The 20498-nt window shown below is 42.8% G+C and overlaps 1 protein-coding gene across 2 annotated transcripts in view; it reads left to right on the top strand.

Moving 5' to 3' along the window:
• The first annotated feature begins 2013 nt into the window (after positions 1–2013).
• oprl1 (opiate receptor-like 1) overlaps positions 2014–20498 on the top strand; it is a 77081-nt gene continuing 58596 nt past the window's right edge. The window contains exons 1-2 of one of the 2 annotated variants that reach the window (XM_019260219.2): positions 2014–2483; positions 7598–7842. In XM_019260219.2, the coding sequence (XP_019115764.1) occupies positions 7637–7842 (206 nt within the window). In that variant the 5' untranslated portion in view covers positions 2014–2483; positions 7598–7636. Of the gene's footprint in view, positions 2484–3240; positions 3315–7597; positions 7843–20498 lie in introns of those variants that run through there. The other variant, XM_019260218.2, reaches the window with a different exon arrangement.

Raw genomic sequence — 20498 nt, 5'->3', positions numbered from 1 at the left:
AAATGAAATCAGTGCTGACTTCATCCAGGGGTTTCTTCTTGTGTTCATAACTTAGCTACTGTGTGGAAGAAAGATTTTACACTGTCTAATGTAAAAAAAAACCTTTGAGCATTAACTGATGATGAGATTTATAATCATTTTGATGCTACACTGACTGTAATCACGTGAACGGTGTCTCTGTCATTCCCACTTTGTGTCCTGCATGTCTGTGTGTGTACAATCACCCACAGCAGCAACTATTTCACTGATTCTGGTGAAACTGGATCATATTTTATGGAGGAAATGTTTTCTGGTTTTCCCTCTGATGTCCTCCGGCTGCTCCGCCTCAACTCTCTGTGATTTACAGAGTTTATGATGGACAGTGAAGTAAACTGCTGACAGCTGTAGCTGCTGTCAGCTCAGTCTGTTAGCGAGGCTGTGACTAACTTTAATAAATAAAAGGCTGAAAGACAGACTGAGCTGGTCTGACTGCTGCAGTAATATAGTAACTGCTGGCTGCTATGTCTCGTGTTATTGACCTTGTTTGTCACAATGAAACTGAGAAAAATACTAATTTCTACATAATGTTACTTCAACTAACTAATATTAGTATCACACTGTATGTGGTGCAACAGCCCTGTTCTCTTATATAGTACCCAGAATGTTTTGTAGGCTGTTTTTGTAAAATAACTGAATTGATTGTACATTTGGAGTATTTTGTCACATCTGTGTTGAGTTGAGGAAACTGTCCTTGTCCTTGTTTATTATATCAGGATTAAATACATGGATCAACTCATTTTGAAGGTCAGATTCAGTTATTCCGTTTCATGTTTTGTCCACAAGTCTTCTAAAGGAAAATACAGCAGAATACAATAGTGCAAAAAAGACCTTCTGGGTTTCAAGATGCTACAGTACGTTTTTCATCTTTCTCTTTCTATCACCATCACGTTCCCAGACATATTCTCTGTCATTGGCATTATTATGTCTCTGCTTTTGTTATTCAAGAGTTTAAGAATGTTTGTCACTGTGATCTGCAGCAGGTTGAAGGTGTGATCCAAATACTTCAGGTTCAGTGTGAAGTTCTGCTGTCGTGGACGTTTATTTGAAGCTATAGGGAACATTCATAGACAGTATAAATATGGACGTGGACCACTGGGTGCTCAAACAAACCACCTGTAACCACACACACCTGTTAACCCTGCATAACTTTAAGCCTTAATATAATGTGAACAGGTGAGTTGTATATAAATTCACCCTCAGTACAGTTGTCATGAACGGGGAAATTAGCTACAGAGACCAAAACTGTTTTTTGTACCAGGCTGTAAACATGTTTATTTCTGCTGTCTAACATGGGGACTTATGGAGACTGACTCACTTCTGGAGCCAGCCTCAAGTGGACAACAAGAGGAACTGCAGTTTGTGGCACTTTGCATTGGCTTTACTTCACAGCCATGTAGTTTTACCACTTTGTTGCAAGCAGCAGGAAATATTCTTATAATGAGCAGGTTCTGATTTTTATGCAAGAAATATTTAAAACACACGAATCATTTCTCACAGCGTCCGGACTCGTCTGCTCTTCCAACACTTTAACACGAGGCAGAGTCATTTCTGTTGATTCATATCAGTAATATTGCGATGCACACACACACACACACACACACACACACACACACACACACACACACACACAGTGACTGCTGTTTCAGCTGGTCAGAGGAATAATAAATCATCATTCTGTTCACTGGATACAAACTGCAGCATCACTGTTGAACCATAACATCACATTTTTGTGGTGATCTAATGTTACTGCACTCTGTTGTAATCAGATTACAGTGTAACAGGTTGGATTACACGTGTTCTCTTCTTCTTTTTAAGTGCAGCTTCGTTTGCTTAATCGTCCCTCCGGAGCAAACACACACACACACACACACACACACACACACACACAGAACAGTTCCCGATCCAAATGCGCATACAAGACGGGAGAGAGAGAGAGAGAGAGAGAGAGAGAGAGAGAGAGAGAGAGGTGGAGGGTTGGAAGAAATCGCAGCGCTTGGCTGCATCTCTATCAGCAGACCCCTCTCTCTCTCTCTCTCTCTCTCTCTCTCTCTCCGTCTGCCTGCCAGCTGATGCTGACTGGAGGTTGAAGCGGTTTTTTCCCTCTCCCCCCTCATCATCATCCCGGGGAAACCTGGACGGACCGGACCCGAGGTTTTTTTTTTTACAAAAAAAAAGACAAAAACATTTAAACATTTATTTCTGAGGATTTTCACAGACTGCTTTGACCTGGCGATGACAGCGGCGGGAGGAAACTGCGAATGTGAAGCAGAGAAACCAAACATGAGAGGCAGAGAGGCGCAGTAACACACACACACACACACACACACACACACACACACACACACACACACACACACAGAGACAACAACAACAACTTCCAGCGGTTGTGTCCTGCGGGGTCTGCGGGGTCTGCGGGGAGCTCCGGAGCTGTTGCCAACACAGAGGTAGGTTACTGCTCCCGCGTGCTGTGCCGCAACAATGCAACAACATTTCCAAACGCGTGTTTGACGTGCGTGTGTGTGTGCGTGAACACAGACATATGCATGCGTGCGTGCGTGTCCTGGACCCCCACAGTGAGCGCCAGACGCGGCTCCGTCCGAACCGTCTGCAGTGTGTCAGTGTGTTTATGTTGGAGCTGCTGCGGATGAAGGGCTGCCATAACACGCTGTGGAGATGGTGATGGCGCGTGGATGTGCGCATTCACGTGCGTGAGGGTGCGTTTACACTTGGCTTCATGTTGTGGTGCGTTTGAGTGACAGGTTGCATGAAGAAATGCTTTCTCATTGTGTCTGTACTGTGAGTGCAGTGTGTGTGTGTGTGTGTGTGTGTGTGTGACTCTGCTGTTACTACTTTCCTGCAGTTTTAACACTTCCACGCAGAGCTGCTGCTGCTGCTGCTGCTGCAGATACATTCAGGAGCGCTCACACTCATTAGAGGAGGTGAGGAGATGACTACATGACGACAGGTTTTCAACATGCCCTGATCTCTGTCATCATCACTCTTGGATGGATTTCATGATGATTCACGTCCAGAAACATCAGCTGCTCTGGTGAACTTTGCATGTGAGGGATATTACTGAAGAACAAGCGGCTTCAGAGGTTGTGATGGTGATGAAGAAGAAGCTTCTTTAAGTCAAACTCTTTTGTGCTCAAAACATCTTCTCTGCTGACTTTGCTTCACTTTCTTTCACCGAGACACTTCCACAGATCTGCAGCATCTTCTGCTTCATCATATGACAGCATGCTGCTGAACTCCTGATGGAAGAATTGCAACAGGTCTGTCTTTATTATAACGTGGTGCCATCATCAACATTTGTCATGAATCTGTGCATACTTGAACTCATCTCTAAGACTTATTGTCTAAGAGTGATGGATCAGCAGAGGTTAGATGTTCAGTCTACAGTATTGTTGTCTCTCGCTGCAGAATGATTTCTGATTTCTCTGTTTGTGAAGAGCACTGCGACTGTCTGTCCATCACTAATGACTTCTAACTAATCCCACAGAGAAACAGAAAGAAAAAAACACTGAGCCAGCCGGTCTCGTACAAAATGCCTTTGTTGTTTGTAGAGATCCTAACAATAGAGCAGTCAGCTGATCAGCTCAGAGAGACAGAGAGGGATGAAATTAATAAGTTGAAGAAGTTCATATCGGTGTTTGTTTTCATGACTCATGGGACAGATCTGTGACCTGCTGTCATGTGCAGTCAGAAAAAAAACAGATCGGAGAAGCCATCATAACCTCGTTGAACTGTACAAACAAAAGTCCATAAAAAGGAAGGTGCACTGCTGTATGTCCACCTCCTATCTGTTCAATCGAGGCTGATGTCAGCCGGCACTCACAGACCTGTAGACGCTGCTTCGTTTAAGAGCACAAAGTTTGTTAATAGAGCTCGATAATCATCCTGGATCTCACTGTCCATGGTGTACGTCCTCTCTGTGGGTGAGTTGGGGAAATGTTGGAATACGTGTTTTGCATCCAGAGGGCTGAAGCAGCTAACCAGTATGGCAAGTATTAGCTTCAATGCACAACAGGCTGCTGTTTGTCTCAGTCAGGGAAAAATCTGATGAAATCGTTGCTGCTCTTCTCGGCTTTCCAAATGTTATTGGACCAAATGGATGGAACTGTGAATCATTTGTGATGTGATGCTCGAAAAAATGTATTTACTTACCGCTTCTTTCACAATGTAAGCTTACAGGAAGAAGTATTTCACATGATGGAGGCCATTGTTCGGCGCATATGTCCAATTGGCTCCAAAGACTCGGTTCTATGTTGTGCACAAACAGAGTAGTCTGGCTCACAGGAAATAGCCTTGGCCAACAATTTTAGTCAGCATTATCCTGTTTCTCTAAAAATGTGTGTCAGTTTGCAAAGTCCTTGTCGGTCAATACGTGAAACAACGATCTACATGCTAAAAAAAAGCCATTTTTATGCCAATCATTGCCTCCTCATGTGCAAATGTTCCACCAAAACATCTGACGCTATTCTGCAAGGGCGCCGCCACTGGATCCTCCCCAAATCATCACACAAACAAGTGACAGTGGTTTCCCCCCTACATCAAAATAACAATGGAGACTGGTGTGTGGAGATAGTCCTGGCTATGCAACACTACTACACCAGGGGCATAACATAAATCACTGTATGTTTAGGTAACTGTAAGCATTGGGACTACTGTGAACAAACTGAAGGGTTGAAAATAAGCAGACTATATCCTCCCCCACAGTTTACCTGAACTGTATGGGCTTATTAACAACTGTTTGTATTATGTTTCCTCTGAGGAGCCTGGAGGTATCCAGTACAAAGAATTCTTCTGCAACATCCTGATCTGTTATGTCTATAAATAGTTTGCAGCGTTAAATACTGAAAATATACTGTAGCCGTCCCTATGGTCTTTCTATGAGGATATTCAATGTTTTGTTTCCTTAATTATTATGGGAATTCTTCCTCATTCAGTCTCATTAAAGGTCCATGGGTCCCCTTATTAAGGCGGGGCAAAGCAGACCAATGTGACATCACACGGCACTGTGGCGGCCAATCAAATACACGCAACAATGCTGCCATGTTTTGTTCCAAATTTTTATAGTATACTAAAATATTCAAACTTTTAATGACATGTTTGAATTCAAAACTCACCATCAGCATTGTCTGGAACTATTTTACTAATTAATTCTTAATATAATGAATTACATGTCAGATCAAATGTCGAGTTTTGAGAAACTGCCCAAACATTAAAGCTCATATTCCTGCAGGCCACCTAGGTGTATTCACCTGTATCATACTGTTTGCCTCCCAGTCGTCGTGATGAAACAAAACATTTATTTTCCAAATCTTATCTTCTAAAATTTTAAACCACTTTGTACATTTGCTAATCAAATTAATGCAGAATTCCTGGATCACATCTCATTGGTCTCATTGTCTACAATAACACGTCCACCACCACCGGATGACTGATCTGATCATTCCTAGTTTGGGTCCAGCTGGTGACACTTGTTGTAGGTCACCTGGAAGACTCTGTCACCATAGCGGCTGATGGGAACGCCACGCGACACAGAGAAGACAAATTCATTTAATAAAATAACACAAATGCCATCGGAGGTTAGAAACAGTAATGAAATGCCACAATGAATCAGAGCCGCTGCTTCTTGATAAATGACGTCATCTTGTTGCGTCCTCTTGCACGGGTTCTCACTACCACGCTGATTTTTATGGTGGACACATAACTACTGAAATATCTTCAGGGATCACAACTTCAAAACTTACAACACATCATTTGAGGTGTAAAAAACTTTAATTTCCTACATGCACCTTGCTCTGTTGCATGCAGTCTCATAAGTACTTCATGTCCTCTTCCACGTACTACAAGTGGTACAGTGGCCCACCCAGAGTGGCACTGCAGCCTTACATGGACACACACTTCAGCCTCTAAGTTTAACTGCTTATTCATCAAGCTTAGGCAGCCAACACACACACACACACACACACACCACTGCTGCAGCAGAGATCGAACCTGGAAAACAGAACACACTGTATCGAGATGAGGACGGTGGATGTGAGAGGGGGAGGAGGTTAGCAAAAAGAAGGCAACAGGGAGGGAGGAAGGGAGGAGAGGAAGGGAGGAAGAGAGAGATATTGGATCATATATAACCCACGTGTATTGAGCCTGGCAGTAACCCCGGGGAAATTCAGCAGCACGGCAGAGTTACTTTGCTGTTTTGATTTGATGAATATTCATGATGAAGCAGAGAGAGAGCGAGGGAGGCTCATGGAGACCAGCGAGGCAGCTCACATGAAGGAGTGTAGCAGAGTGCTGCCTGTGTCGTAGCTTATGTCTATATCAGTGCCATGGACCTCCACTGCTGTCCAGAAACTATTACAAAATGCATTAAAGGACCAGTGTATAAGGACCAATTCAAGGGTATCTTGCAGTGTAGTAGCAGATTGCAACACCGTCCGTTTGCCCTCTTGTTCCAAGCATGAAGAGGAAACTACAGTGGCTGTGAAAGTCATGAAAAATGCAAAGTGCCCCAGGTAAAGCCAATGGTTTGTCCATTCCAAGCAAATGTAGAAACTTGGCAGACTCCGTAAAAGAAGACCTGTAGGGTCTGTAGATAAAAAGCTTACTCTAAGTCACAAAAACGTGGCAATTGTTATTCTCAGGTGATTTTGCACTATGAGCATACATATATTCAATTCCTGCAATCCTAAATCTGACAAACAGGAACTTTTAATTAAGAACACAGGCAATGAGTTAGTCTTACATACACACACAAGTCCCAGTGGCGTTCTTCCATATCCTCCCACTGTCCCTTTGGGATCCCGAGGTGTACTTAAACCAGGTGGGATCTCCTCCCAGTTGGACATTCCTGAAACACTGCAAGAAGTTGTCCAAGAGACATGAGACTCAGCTACTTAAACCACCTCAAATGACTCATTTTCAACAACTCTGACTGTGTCCCCGAGGATGAGAGCAGATGCACTGTGAAGGAATCTCATTTCAGCTGCTTGCAAAAAGGAATGAACGTTAGGAAGTAGATTGACCAGTAGAGTGCTTGACCCTCATTCATTCCCCTTCACTATGACTGATGCCGCATCAATCCACTTGTGGATCTCACACTCTTGAAGACCTGAAGATGCTTCAACTCCTTCATTTGGGGCAGGAACTCACGTCCAAGCTTGAGAGTGCACATCCTTGTATTTTCAAGCATACTGATCTCAGACACTGAGGTGCTGACTCCCGTCCCATAATGGCGATAACGGTGGAACCACATCGTCTGCAAGAAGAAGAGATGCAGGAGTTCCTGCTGCCCTCATCTGATCTTCTGAGATTTGTTCAGCATTTCAAATAGATCTCGTGTTGTGTCCATTGAGGGTTGTTTCCCATCAGTCAACCTATCAGAGCTTAGTAGGCGGAAAGCTCTTATTAAACCTCACACCTTCCTTCACTTTTGTTTGATTAACAAGAATCAATGGAAAACATATGAAACACGTTTAATAATAAGCTTCTTATTTTTTATTTTCTGTTGAATCCCGTGTCCAACCACACTTCTTCCTCCATCTTTCAGGTGGTTGTGAAACTGCCTCCCCCTTGGTCTTCATCAGAGATGGAGTTCCCGGACGACTTGCTGGCTGAGCTCGATCACCTGCAGCTCTACAACGACTCGCTCTTCCAGAACAACTTCAGCAGCGCCTACAATGACACCGACGCCTTACTGCCGACAGGGGTGAAGGTCACCATCGTAGTCGTCTACATGATCGTCTGTGTCATCGGCCTGGTGGGAAACTTCCTGGTCATGTATGTCATCATAAGGTAAGAGGGACAGGGGTTTCTGCAGGTACATTGAATTGAGTTTGGTTCAAGATTTTTTTAGGACTGAGAACAACAGAAGAATCGAGACAGCAGATGCTAGTTTTTAGAAAATTAACCATGCATCCAACATGTCCAACTTGAAAGATTGTGAATTTGACAGTAGACCTAGTACACATAGGTCACTGGAAGTGTAGAAAAACATGTTTTCTGCATATATTTGATATTTTTCTTGATGCCACATTTATGTGCAATCAACCTCGATAAAACGCAACGGTCAAGTGTGTGCATGAGTGATTCTCAAGTTTTCTAAGAGTACTTAACCTTTATCCATGTCTCAAGGGGTTTAGAACTAAAATGTCCTTGAAAAGTCCTTGATTTTGATGCTAAGAAGCTGAGGGAACCCTGCTTTAAACAAGCTGCTTCACACTGAAATGATCGCACTCTACTAGCCTATATTTTTAACTTTTTAGGACCCTTCACTTTACATAGAGGACGGAGGATATTTTTGCAGAAAGCCTCGATTTCACTGTTAGCACACTCTTGTTGAAAAGGATTTATATCAGATTTTTATGGTTTCAGCACATAAATAGGTGAGAAACCTCGACAGCCCAGACTCCCAGTTTAGTGATAGCACATTTTCAGCCGTTCCTCTAAATCTAAGGTGTTGTAGTCAGGAATGATGATTTGTCCACTGTTGCTATAGCAATGCACACTCAAAGGGACGAAAAAACTTTAAATAAAACATCTAGATATAATCTAGTCCCATCATAAAAATAGACTCCATCTTTTCAGCTGTTTTAGTGAAGATCCGTCTCACTCACACGCCGTCGCTGCAGCCTGTCGATACTGCAGTCCATAAATCAAGACGTTGATTGAAGTAAAATTATGCAGCTGCAATCTTATGAGTAATTTAACTCATTTATCAAGTGAAATCACCAAGATCTTCTGCTGTTCTAAGCGTCGTTTCATTGTAAACTTTGTACTTTCGCACTCTGGTGACAAGGACAAGTGCCCCTGAGAAATAATCTGTAGCAGCGTGAGAAGGTGTCGGGCTTTACCGAGATCCACCACTCAAGATGATCTTTGGAAACCCTCATCTGCCCACGTGTGTGTGTGTATATATGTGTATGTGATCAATCCGCGAGATGTTTTTGCGGAAAGCCTGGCAGGTAACGCAACCGTGCGGGTCATGTGTGCCACTGTCTTTTCTGTAAATGTGTGTGTGTGTGTGTGTGTGTGTGGGCAGCTGTTTGCACATACACACACATTATTCCCTGTGGATTTGATCAAAACAAGTGTAGGTGAACACATGGTGTTGTGTGAGTTAGTGTGTGTGTGCAGCAGTCATGGTTGGCCCCCGGTGGGCAGTTGCTGTCTGCTCATGTATATCATGTTGAATCAAGAGTGTGTGTGTGTTATGTGTGTGTGTGTGTGGGACTTTGCTGTTGTTTGCTTGAGACAAATGTCATATCAATCACACAACCTAACACATGATTGACAGCACTGTCCTCACTTGTGATTGTCAAACTGGAGAAACGTGGCAGCGTTATGGAAATGTCAGATTTCTCCCGAAACTTTCCGTCAGTTTCTGAATAAATATCAGGAAAAACTGAAGACAGCGCAGTCACAGAATTACGTGTCATTATATACAGATAAACAGCTGCAATACATGTTCAGTGGAACTCCAATAGAGGGATGTGACGCCGCTTTTATGAAGATTCTAAAGACTGTCCTTCATTTGTCCACGTGTTTTGATGATGGTGGCGGCTAATGAGTTGCTGTGATTGTTAAAATGGGAGATCTGGTGACTGTGTGGGCGAAAGAATAAGATTCACATCGTTTTTAAAACATTCAGTGACCCTATGTGCAAGAACCATTTATTCCAGTTTTCATATGTCTGGTTTAAAAATGTTGCTCAAGAGGTTTTGGTGTTTTTACAGTAACAGAGTCAGGTGACTCTCAGTGGAAGGTTTTTGTATTATCTTCTGAAACTGGATCATATCTGATGTCCTCCAGCTGCTGTGAACTGTAGCTGTAGAGTTTGTACCAAGGGCATTTTGGTCCATCATGAAGAAGAGGAGGTTTTCAGGTTGGGGGGCAGGGGGATACTGATGGGAGTGGATCTGGTGTCATGACAGAACCAGAGCTGGCTGCGGGAATGTAACCATGCTCAGCAGCTTCTATGGACATAATGACAGAGCTGAAGAAACCACAGAGGACGCTGATGCAGGAAGCTAAGAAGAATGTGGGACTGACTTTTAGTGGTTGGTGAGAGCTTGGTGAAATAAAAGGCTGAAAGACAGACGCCGAGCTGGGCTGACTGCTGCTGGACTAGTCAGTGAGATCAGCTGCTTGTCTCTTGTTGATTTTTTTATTTTTTTCCTTAATTTTTTAAAAATATCTGCATAGGGATCTATATGCTGCACTACTTTCTCATCTGTGTGAGGCCGTGGATAGCTTTCCAGTGTGTATTTGTGCTGAGAAGTTGTAGCATTGCGTGAATAAAATTAGTTTTCTTGGCTAATATGCCATATGAAATCACACACACACGCTTTTGGCGTTCACACATTAACACACACAGGCGTTAAATCATCTCTTTGCTCAACTCGCCTCACGGTGTCATCTCAGCCGTTGCCCTCTGTAAAGATGGCCGCCCTCGACAACTTGCCCTTCATCGAGGGTGTCAGAAGGCAGCAGCCGCCAACATTTAACCACGTCGGGTTGGATGAAAGGGCTTATCACGCACGACGGCCAACCGGAATGCTCACCATCACCGAACGAGGCAGAGCAGAGTGCAGGTGTCTGGCCTCATTAGCCTCTAATCCTCGGCTTCAGCCATGAATTTTCTCCGGATATTTTTACTCGCACAGCTCCATCTTCATGCCTACATGTATGACACTGATAATGCCTGCCCAACACTTGATCCTGTCTCCAGCACACTGTACATAAAAGCCGTGTCACGCTACATATGTATTCTTTCCCTTCGTGGCCAATTAGAGATGTTTTCTGTCACTAGGTAAACATCATAATAGTCGTGATGTGTTGCGCTTCGAAACATTCGTTGATGTTCACTGCTGGAATCTGGGAGCTGCATGCTGCGTGCGTGCGAACCTGCTTATTTACCAGCAAAATAAAAAGCAGGCTGTAATTAATGTGCCGCCGACGTGTTCCTCGCTTTATATTCGGAGATGATTCTATGTGTTTTTCTATGATCTTGACTGTTCATGTCTTTTTCTGCAAATGTAGATCCAACCCACAGAACTCCTCGTTACCCTCGGATTTCTCTTAGCGACCGTGTTTACAGTGTTTTCAACGCACTGTGGGGAAATGTATAGTAGCTGCGGGGGAACATGACAGATCCCAGCTCCCTTAGCCTAAGATTAAACCATGCAGAGGACATGATATGATATGCACATTATATATACATCACTACTGGTTGTTAGAGGCACCTTTAAAAAGCTTGGAAGCATTAAAAGAATAATCTCAGTGCAGGTCAGAGCGTCAACCGAGTGCTTTGAATTTAAAGATGGCGAATTACTTAAAGAACTGAATCCAATGTGACTCTTCTAGGCTTGGTATTAAGGTGATGGATTGTGGGTAATTACCTGGGGTGGACTCATGTTTCATCCAGGAGGGATGGAGCTCGCTTCAGGAGCTGGAGTCTCAGAACAGAGGGCCGTCCGACCAACTGACTTATTCATGTCCAGAGACCGCGGATGGAGAAAGAAAATAAGGAAGAATAAGTCAAATGTAAATGTTTTTTATAAATACTCAATGCTTAGAAAAGTCTGAGTCATTCTTTTGAAGCAGATGGAAGAGGTGAGTTTCACCGACACAAACAGATGCTGCCGCATTTAAATACATAAATTAACATAAATTACTTTTGTAATGCGAAACCGTAAAACTGCATCAGTTAATGTAGCACAAGAGAATGTTGTCATGTGAGTTTAAATACTGTTTTTCAAAACCACAACGATTATTGTCATCACTGATTAATCTGACCATCATCTCGATTAATTGATAAGTTGTTGTAAAATGGTGAAAAATGCAGATCACAGTTCCCCAAAGCCCGAAGGTGACGTCCATAAAGGTCTTATTTTATCCAAAATTTGAAATATCCATTTTTTTGTCAAAGAAACCAGAAGATATTCACATTTTAGAAGCTGAGATTTCTTCTTGAAACAATGAACCAAAACAATTAATGAAGTATCAAAGAAGTTAGAAAGCATGCCTCAAACTATACCCCTTCTTAAGAATTAATTTATTCTTAATGGAACAATAATTTAACCCATTTACTCTTTTTTGAGGGGTTGGCATGCCTAAATAACATGCTCAGATAAATGTTTGTGAAAGAGGAACTCACATATCTCATTTACATATCAGAGTCTGCTCTAATACGAGTACTTCTGCATATATATATTTTAAAACATGTATAAAACCTTTTGTTGCTCCAGCAGGAGCTGCACAAAGTCTGATGAATTACCCAAAGTTATGTCATTTGAGGCAGTGTGGGGGTGTGGGAGTAGAGCAAAGTGAATTTACCAGAGCTCTTCAGCCTGCTCCTCATTTCTGCTTGTGTCAAAGATATCAAAGACTTGGACTGCCTCTGCAGTTTTTTCCACAGTAAAGACAAAGTAATTACTCTTTAAGCCAGAGAAAAAGATGTGACATCCAACCAACACACACACTGTAACTATTAATTACTGTGGGATGGGGGAGAGAACAAAAGACAGTCACAGGCATGCTGCTCATGTGTCAGGTGTGATGGAAGGTGGGAGGCCGGCGTCGTTTGTCAGTAGCAGAAAGAGACAAAGAAACATTGACAAAGACACAGTGGAAGTGGAAACCCTTTAGAGTTTTTTCAGTGGGTAGTTCCATCGGCTATTAAGCCCCACGCAGAGATGGAGATGGATCCAAATGCCCACAGGGATCATGTCGACTGGATGCCTCCGTGTCGAAGATAAAGGAAATCCAAAATTCAAAAAGAATCAGAAAGCAAGGACTACAGTGAGAATCAAACACCGGCAGTAAAACTTTACATGACCAAAATATGCACTTGATTTGTCTGATCCACTTCCGGAACCTTGTATCAACACTGGCCGAACTTTTGGAGAAATTCTGTGGATTCTGTGTCACATCTTTTGCTTTGCAGTGAATGTGAATAAATGATCGTTTCAGGGCCGAATGTGGACTGGAGGAATAAAAGTGTTTTGACAGAAAAAGCCACAAACCTATCCATTAAACATCAGCTATTTTCCATTTTCTCTGCATTTTGCTCTTCACTCTCTGACAGTGGAAATGATGCTGTGTACGCTGAGCTGTCCTGCCTGAACAGGAGCATCCTGTTTACTGTAAAATGAGCCGAACGATGTCTGCTGGCAGCAGCAAAATCCTGTTTAAACAGTTCAAGACAGGTCAGTCATTTAAAAAACAAATCAAGGGATCATTGGTCAGGCCAAAGAAAACTGACATTCGCTCTTATGCACCTAGCATTACCTTTAAACCGTGCCCCATCTATGAATCTTTTGCTCGAGAAGTTACCGTCACAAGAATGTTCAGGACCATAACACCTTCCATACTTGAACCAACCACCCTCCGGTTCCCAAGCCAAGTCCCTACGGACTGAGCCTCATCTTGGCAGGACTGCTGTTACAGGTGGAGGCAAGCCAATCAAAGCGACCACACTCTTAATAATAGATAACTTCCAAGCCTTGGAACATTGGAACAGGTGAGTTCAATAAAGATTCTCCCTCAGTACAGTTGTCATGAATGGAGGAATTAGCCATAGAGACCAAAACCACATTGGCGTTGAATTGGACTGCATTATATTGACAGGTGTTTGTAATGTTTTGGCCACCCTATTCACATGAGAAGACCCTAAGATTAGAAACACTTTCCACTATAATGCACCGCAGTACAACACCACCACCTCCAATGGGTTCACTAATAAACATAAAGTAGAACTATTAGAGTTTGTTAGTAAGTTTGTTCCTAATGGAGGAGTCATAAATCACCATTTGAAAGCCAACAAATGGAGGGCAGGCAGCGGCCTTCTGATCCATTTCTTTGTTTTCAACAAAAAGCAACAAAAGCCTCAGAGGAAAAGCCGTCAGGCAGCAAGAAATCGAGGCTACGCGTCTGCCGGGAAACTCTTCTCCCAGTGACGCTTCTGCTTTTTGTTTTGCCAGACATGCTGTAGCACTTTCTCCCTGACAGCGCCGCAAGCGTAGCGTGTTCTCAGCTCTCAGCGCTGTCACAGAACAGCAGAGAGAAACAGAGCTTTAACTTTCAGCAGCAGAGCATCACACCGCAGACGTGCTTCTGGCTCATAGGAACAAAAAAGAGCCGAGAGCATGGATCCCTGCGAGCATCTGTTAAGTTCCACAGGCCAGAAAAAAGAGAGAAGGTGGACCACAGGGAGAGAAAGTCATCTGACTGAATCCAGCACAGAACAGCCTGGAGACAGAGGATGGCAGACTGAAGCTGTGTTCACACAGAGCAGGAAAGTGCTGCCTGGAGAGAGTTTTTGAAAAAAGGAATCTGTTTCCATAACAACAGACAATCCACATTGTGCATTTTAGGATTATAATCAGCTCCTCGCATTAGTTCAGAGACATCAATCATTCCTTGGAGCGATAAACATCAGGCACTGGAGGTAAAAAAGGAAAACCAACACATTGTCAATAGGTCGTCCAACTGTATGAACAAGCTTTGTAATAAATGGGTTTGCCAAGTATCAGGTGGATCTCCAAACCTCTGCAGTGAAGCTGTAGTACGTCCAGGTTCAGGAAGTCCTTCCAAGGCTTGGATGAGGATGAAACACTCCGCACTGAAAATAATCTCTGCTAAGCTGAAGTTAAGTGGTATAGCTGAAATGATCCATCCATTTATTTCCACTTATTTTTTGCCCAGTGGATGGTGGGTCCACAGGGTGACGGCTCCATGTTGCTTTTGTTGCCCCATGGGTGGCTAAGGCTCGGCCACCAGGCACTCGACCTGCAGCTCAATTCATCGTTACACATGGGGGTCTTTGTGAATCGCATTTTGTCTGATCCCTCCTTTGGGACCTACCAGGTACTATTGCCCCAGACAACGCAGCTACCAGGATCACTGAGATACGCAAACCTCACCACCACGATAAGGTGGAGAGTCTTGGGGGGATAGTTGAAACGATTGCTTAATTAATCAAATGATAATGGGCAATGGGATAATTTGAGCTGGAACTAGAGAATGCAGGCTGACATTTTTAGATGTTGTTGACTTTTGGTCAAACAATACAAAAAAAGTTTAAGATGTCACCTTGAGCTGTGAGAAGTTATGACTCACCATCACTATGTCTCACTATTTTCTGATTTACATTGTCAATAACCAGCCAATTATATCAAAATATACATAAAAAGACCCGTTTAAGTGTTTTACAATCTTGCTCTGTAAAAACTTGATGAACTGTCAATAGTTCATTAGTTCACTTTGGCATAATACCAAGCAGGTGTGAAAATGTAATTTACTAAAACTGATACAGAATCCCAAAGACCATTCCTCCAAGCATAAGAACTCGTTTGATTTAATTACTGAACACTAATTTCCACTTTGACTGCGGCGGTCGACGTTTCAAACACGTCCCTGTTTGCTTTTGTTTAATCTGCTCGTCTTTAAATATTAGTTTGCCTCTGAAGTACAGCAGTTTTGACGTGTATCGCGTGGTTTAACAATTAAAAATGACACGTACAGTGTCTAACTCTGACAGCGCTGTGAATGGCAGATTTTGGTATGCAGACAAAAAAAACATGACACATTCAACATCTTAATTTAACCGGCGTGAAGACAAAATACAAATCAGGGAGACACTGGATGTCAAAAAGCGACATATTTAACATAATTTAAGAAGAAAAGTGAAGGAACACATTTACAGTATAACAGCAAACCAGAGGTGAGAGGTGATGCAGCTCAGCTGTGCGTCTTGACTGATCTGGCTCAGCAAAGATTTTTAATTTGTCGCAGGAGGAGGAATGAAGCCGGGCTTGGAAAGAAACCACAGAGAAAGGCAATAAGCACAGAAGATGGATGTCAAGTAAATCTTTCCTGTCCCTGGAGAGCAGTGAAGGGCTGCATACTGTTCGGCTCAGTCGTCAAAACAAATCTGCATGTTGCTGTTTTTCATTTGAATCCCCGGACGAGGTGAAATTTGCTACAATGGATTTATTTTCTCTGATATGAATTAGGGAAATATACGAAAGGAATTGATTTAAAGTAAGCGTCTTTGTTTGGTCTCCACTTATTTTCTCTGGGCTCCATTTTCTCTCATTATCAGGAAACATTCTTATAATTCATTCACAGATATTACAATCATGTATATTCATACATTGTTCATTTGGGTGTGAGCAAGGCGTTTGGTTTCCTGTGTATGACGCAGCTGATAAACATTTTTACCTCGTCCTAAAACACGAAAATGACCTGATTTTTTAAAATACGAAGCAGTGGGTCAGTTTGGGAGCATCTGCTCGGGAGCAAATCTGGCGTGTGAACTGTATTTTGGGTACCAGAGAGTCTGATCAGGATGTGACTGAGCTGCATCGCTCAGTTATCTGAATCTCTGATGGTAAACAAAGCTGCTGATGTGGTTCTGCCGGCTTCATCAGACCTTTGCAGTCGAGTGTGAATGAACTGGGCTGAGAGTCAGCACCTCAAAGTCTGAGGCCATGGTTTTCTGCCAGGAAACACGGGACTGATTATTTAAAAAGTGTTATATAGTTTGAGAAAACAAGCTACCACTATTCACAATGAACTCACATGTTTGAAATAAAGCTGTGATCCCGTAACACAGCTGTTTACACTTTATTGCTTGAAAGTATCGTTGCAGGTAGGCGAGGTGTCGGCAGACGAGGCTGCTGGGTATTTGTGAGAATCTGCAGTGTCATAGTCCGACAGCGTGATCACAGTGTCTCAGTCCGTTCTGCGCTTTTTCTGTGGTGACGTCAAACACTTATCGTAAACATTCGTGCTTTGGCTCTCGGGCATGAAGCTGATTTAAGAAGTTATTATGCACAGATGGTTTGGAGTCACACAAAAAAAACAGTCAGCTCTTCCGAGGACTTCACACTAATTACATTTATTGCATGTGTGTGTGTGTCCTTGTAACATCATTAGAAAAGACAAAACTGACCTCTGAATTTTTATTCACGAGGATCTTCAATGTCATTCATACCCCCAAAAAAGTGAGTGTCGAGGTGTAGGTCGAGCTTGGTGCTGTTATTCCGAGTTTTCTTGGTGAAAATAGATTGAATCAGAAGGGAACGGGCAAAAATAGAGAGAGGTCAATAAACAGAGTGAAAGAGATACAGGGAGAAGGGCAAAGAGAAAGAGATATGAAATGAAAGAGAATGAGCATCCAGCGTCATGTTATCTGATATCCTCTCATTTCTTCATCTCCTCTATAGTTCCCTTTTATAATCATAATCAGAATGTGTGTGTGTGTTTAATCTGCATTCACTGGGAGCCATTATGATCCTGATGAAATCTGTTTATTCATTAGTTTGAACCTTCATCCGTCACACTGGTACTTCTGGACACAACAACACAAACTGATGGTCAAAGGTGGAAAAAAAACAAACTTAAAGTTAAATGTGGTTCTCACCGGCAGTGTGTTAGGAGTTATCTTGATTTTTAACCTCATATAAACAAACATAAGCAATATTATATCCATATTTATGTTATCCTACAGTAACATACGGGACATTCTGTTGTACCAGTGTAACAACTTGAGGAGCAGAACCAGAAATGTATTTTTTAGTTTTCCTTCTGGTCTCAGCCTGCCATGTGCATTACTCACAATCCAACTGGGTACAAATAGGAAGTTAGTCTGCATCCAGGATTTTATGTTGGCGAGGCAGAGAGCGTGGCGGAGGTGATGGATGTGGTGGAGATATAAAGCAGGACATCGTCGGCGTAGCAGTGGAAGTGGAGACCATGGCGGCGAATGATGTTGCCAAGGGGAAGCAAGGGGAATTCTTTCTTATGGAAGCTGCTCAGTGGCTGAAAAAGACAAAAAAGTTCAATTTATGGAAGCTGCTCAGTGGCTGAAAAAGACAAAAAAGTTCAATTTCTGGCCATAAAATTAACCCGAAGAGACTTCTGCCAGCCGAGACGCTAACTCCTGGTTTAACTCTCTGTTGGTAAAGTGATTTCATCATGTGGCTCTTTGAGACTTTACAAATGTTATTGGTCCTAACTGATCAAATTCTGATAGTGAATTGATTTCAGAGTTGTGATGCTTTAAAAAAAAAAGTATCCACAGTTTTACAGCCACTTCTTTCACAATGTAAGCTTATGAGAAGAAGTCCTTCTGGGTCAGTGTGCATCACATGATGGTTGTCATTACAGCATTACCAGATTCACTCAGCCTCACAGACTCTGGTGCATCTCAGCGAGTAGCAGCTAATGTATCCATGAGCCACAGTCTCTAGCAGAGATCAGGAACGGGCTACAGTGATCTGGAAAGAACTCTTCTTTGTGGTTCTTCACAAGACCTGCACCAGACTTTCAGGATCAGAGTAATATTAGAGAGATGCAGATTATTCATCACACACATTTACCGTCGGCCATGTTCCAGTCTGAACCGTCAATCCAAGCAGATGCATTTCAAGAAGGCGTGCCGCGATCCACCAAGTAGGGAGACGAGGTGATGCAGAATAGAACAATGAGAAGAACCCTGAAGGATGCTGTCGTCTGTGTGTGAACCAGCAGAGAGGATCATGTCACATCTGCCAGTCCTTGACCCCGTGACCTCTATACTCCACATATAGATTGATGGTGTGTGTGTTTGTGTGTGTGTGTGTGTGTGTGTGTGTGTGTGTGTTTCCATCTGTTCCTTTTCATAGTGTTCAAACTCGGTAGAAGGGAACGTATTTTTTAGCCATTAAAAACATTCACCGCATCGCTGTAACAGTTGGTAGAACGACAGTTAACCGTTTCCTCTGTCTGTACCTGTGTGTGTGTGTGTGTGTGTGTGTGTGTGTGTGTGTGTGTGTGTGTGTGTGTGTGTGTGTGTCAGCCACAGGCTAATGACTGTGCCTTCCTCCTTCCTAATGACCGCGGTGAATTATGAGGCCATTGACTCTGCACTGCAAATGAATCCCTCCTACTGATAGCAGTGTGTGTGTGTGTGTGTGTGTGTGTGTGTGTGTGTGTGTAACAGACACCAAATATAGCTGGTCATCACGTGACTTCTCTGTCTCTGTGACACAGGCACACGCTCTCATTTGCATATTTTCAGGACATGCTCTCTCCTCATGTCGTCCCTGGAGCTCCTCTGTCTGTCTCGCTGCTGCTCCCCGTCACAGAGGAGACATTCTGGACCACATTTTATTTAAAGAACACTTTTTTTGAAAGGTGCTTATTTGCTGTCACATGAGAGGATTAAAGGGCTGATCCATTAATTTAGTATGTCGCTTCCATAATGTTTTAAAATCAAAGCAGCAGACTGAGATATCCTGAATTTCCTACATTTACCATGATGCAGCTCAATTTTGCAAAGATCAAACTAGAGCTGCACATTTTTATTTTTGACAGATTACAATTGACATTGACACAATGTGACATTTGTTGGTGTCCGTACCAAACAAGCCTGCCACTGCTTGGAATAAAAGTGGAGCCAGTCTCGAAGACGTAGGTTTTGTGGGATTAAGAATGGTGACCTTGTGCCAGAGCCACAACAAAAGGTGAAAAAGATGCAGCAGACTGACAGAGCTGCACACGTTTCTCAAGGACAACCTATAGAAAAAAACCCAAGGATCAACCCAACCTCGATGTGATTATAATCTGATTATAAATTATAAATATTCCACAATCTTAGAAATTAGTTTGAGCAACATTCCTGCACTGTTATTGTTTTGTCATGGTAGTTCACTAAATGTAACAGTTTAAGAATAACTGAACCGATGCTTGCACGACGTTGTCGTGGTAAATCAGTTATCGATGTTTTTATAATGACAAAGTCTTTCAGGCAGGATTAGGTGGGAATCAGTGATTCGCGAGAGAGACGGAGGATACATGCTGAGGTGCAGGTGCACTCACAAACACCTGACCGTTGAACCATTCACCAAGTAACAATGAGGCCTTGAGGCTTTTACACTGGTGCTCTGGAGAACGTCTATTCAGAGGAACATCTTCTCTTTCAGATGCTGGATGCTCCTCTCATCAGTGCTGGCACTTAAAACCTGCTAACCCATCACTGTCCAGCACTAAGTAGAAAATACTACAGTGGTTGAGCTGGACACACCAGCGAATGAGGAACTTAACTAACAGTCAAACGTCAACAAGGTCACCAACAGCAGACAGCAGTCAGCCCAGCTCGGCGTCTGTCTTTCAGCCTTTTATTTCACCAAGTCCCACATATACTCGGCAGCTTCTTGCCTGATCACTCTCTTCTTTTATCTTCTTAGCTTCTTCCATCAACCCTCTTTGTCGCCTCTGGCATTACATCCCTCTACTACTAACAGAAAAAAATTCTGACTGGATAAAGTCTTAATGTGATATAAAATAATATACAAATAGTTTCTGTAAAAAAAAAGGAGCATCAAAGAGTGATTAAGTCTCTGAAACTGAAATCATGTTATGTTTGATAGATCATGTACTTGCATCTGTGTTGCACACGTTAC

This window comes from Larimichthys crocea, chromosome XV, assembly GCF_000972845.2.
Source record: "Larimichthys crocea isolate SSNF chromosome XV, L_crocea_2.0, whole genome shotgun sequence".
Classification (NCBI taxonomy): Eukaryota; Metazoa; Chordata; class Actinopteri; family Sciaenidae; genus Larimichthys; species Larimichthys crocea.
Note: the sequence above shows the minus strand (reverse complement) of the source record. Positions and strands in the feature narration are given on the sequence as shown.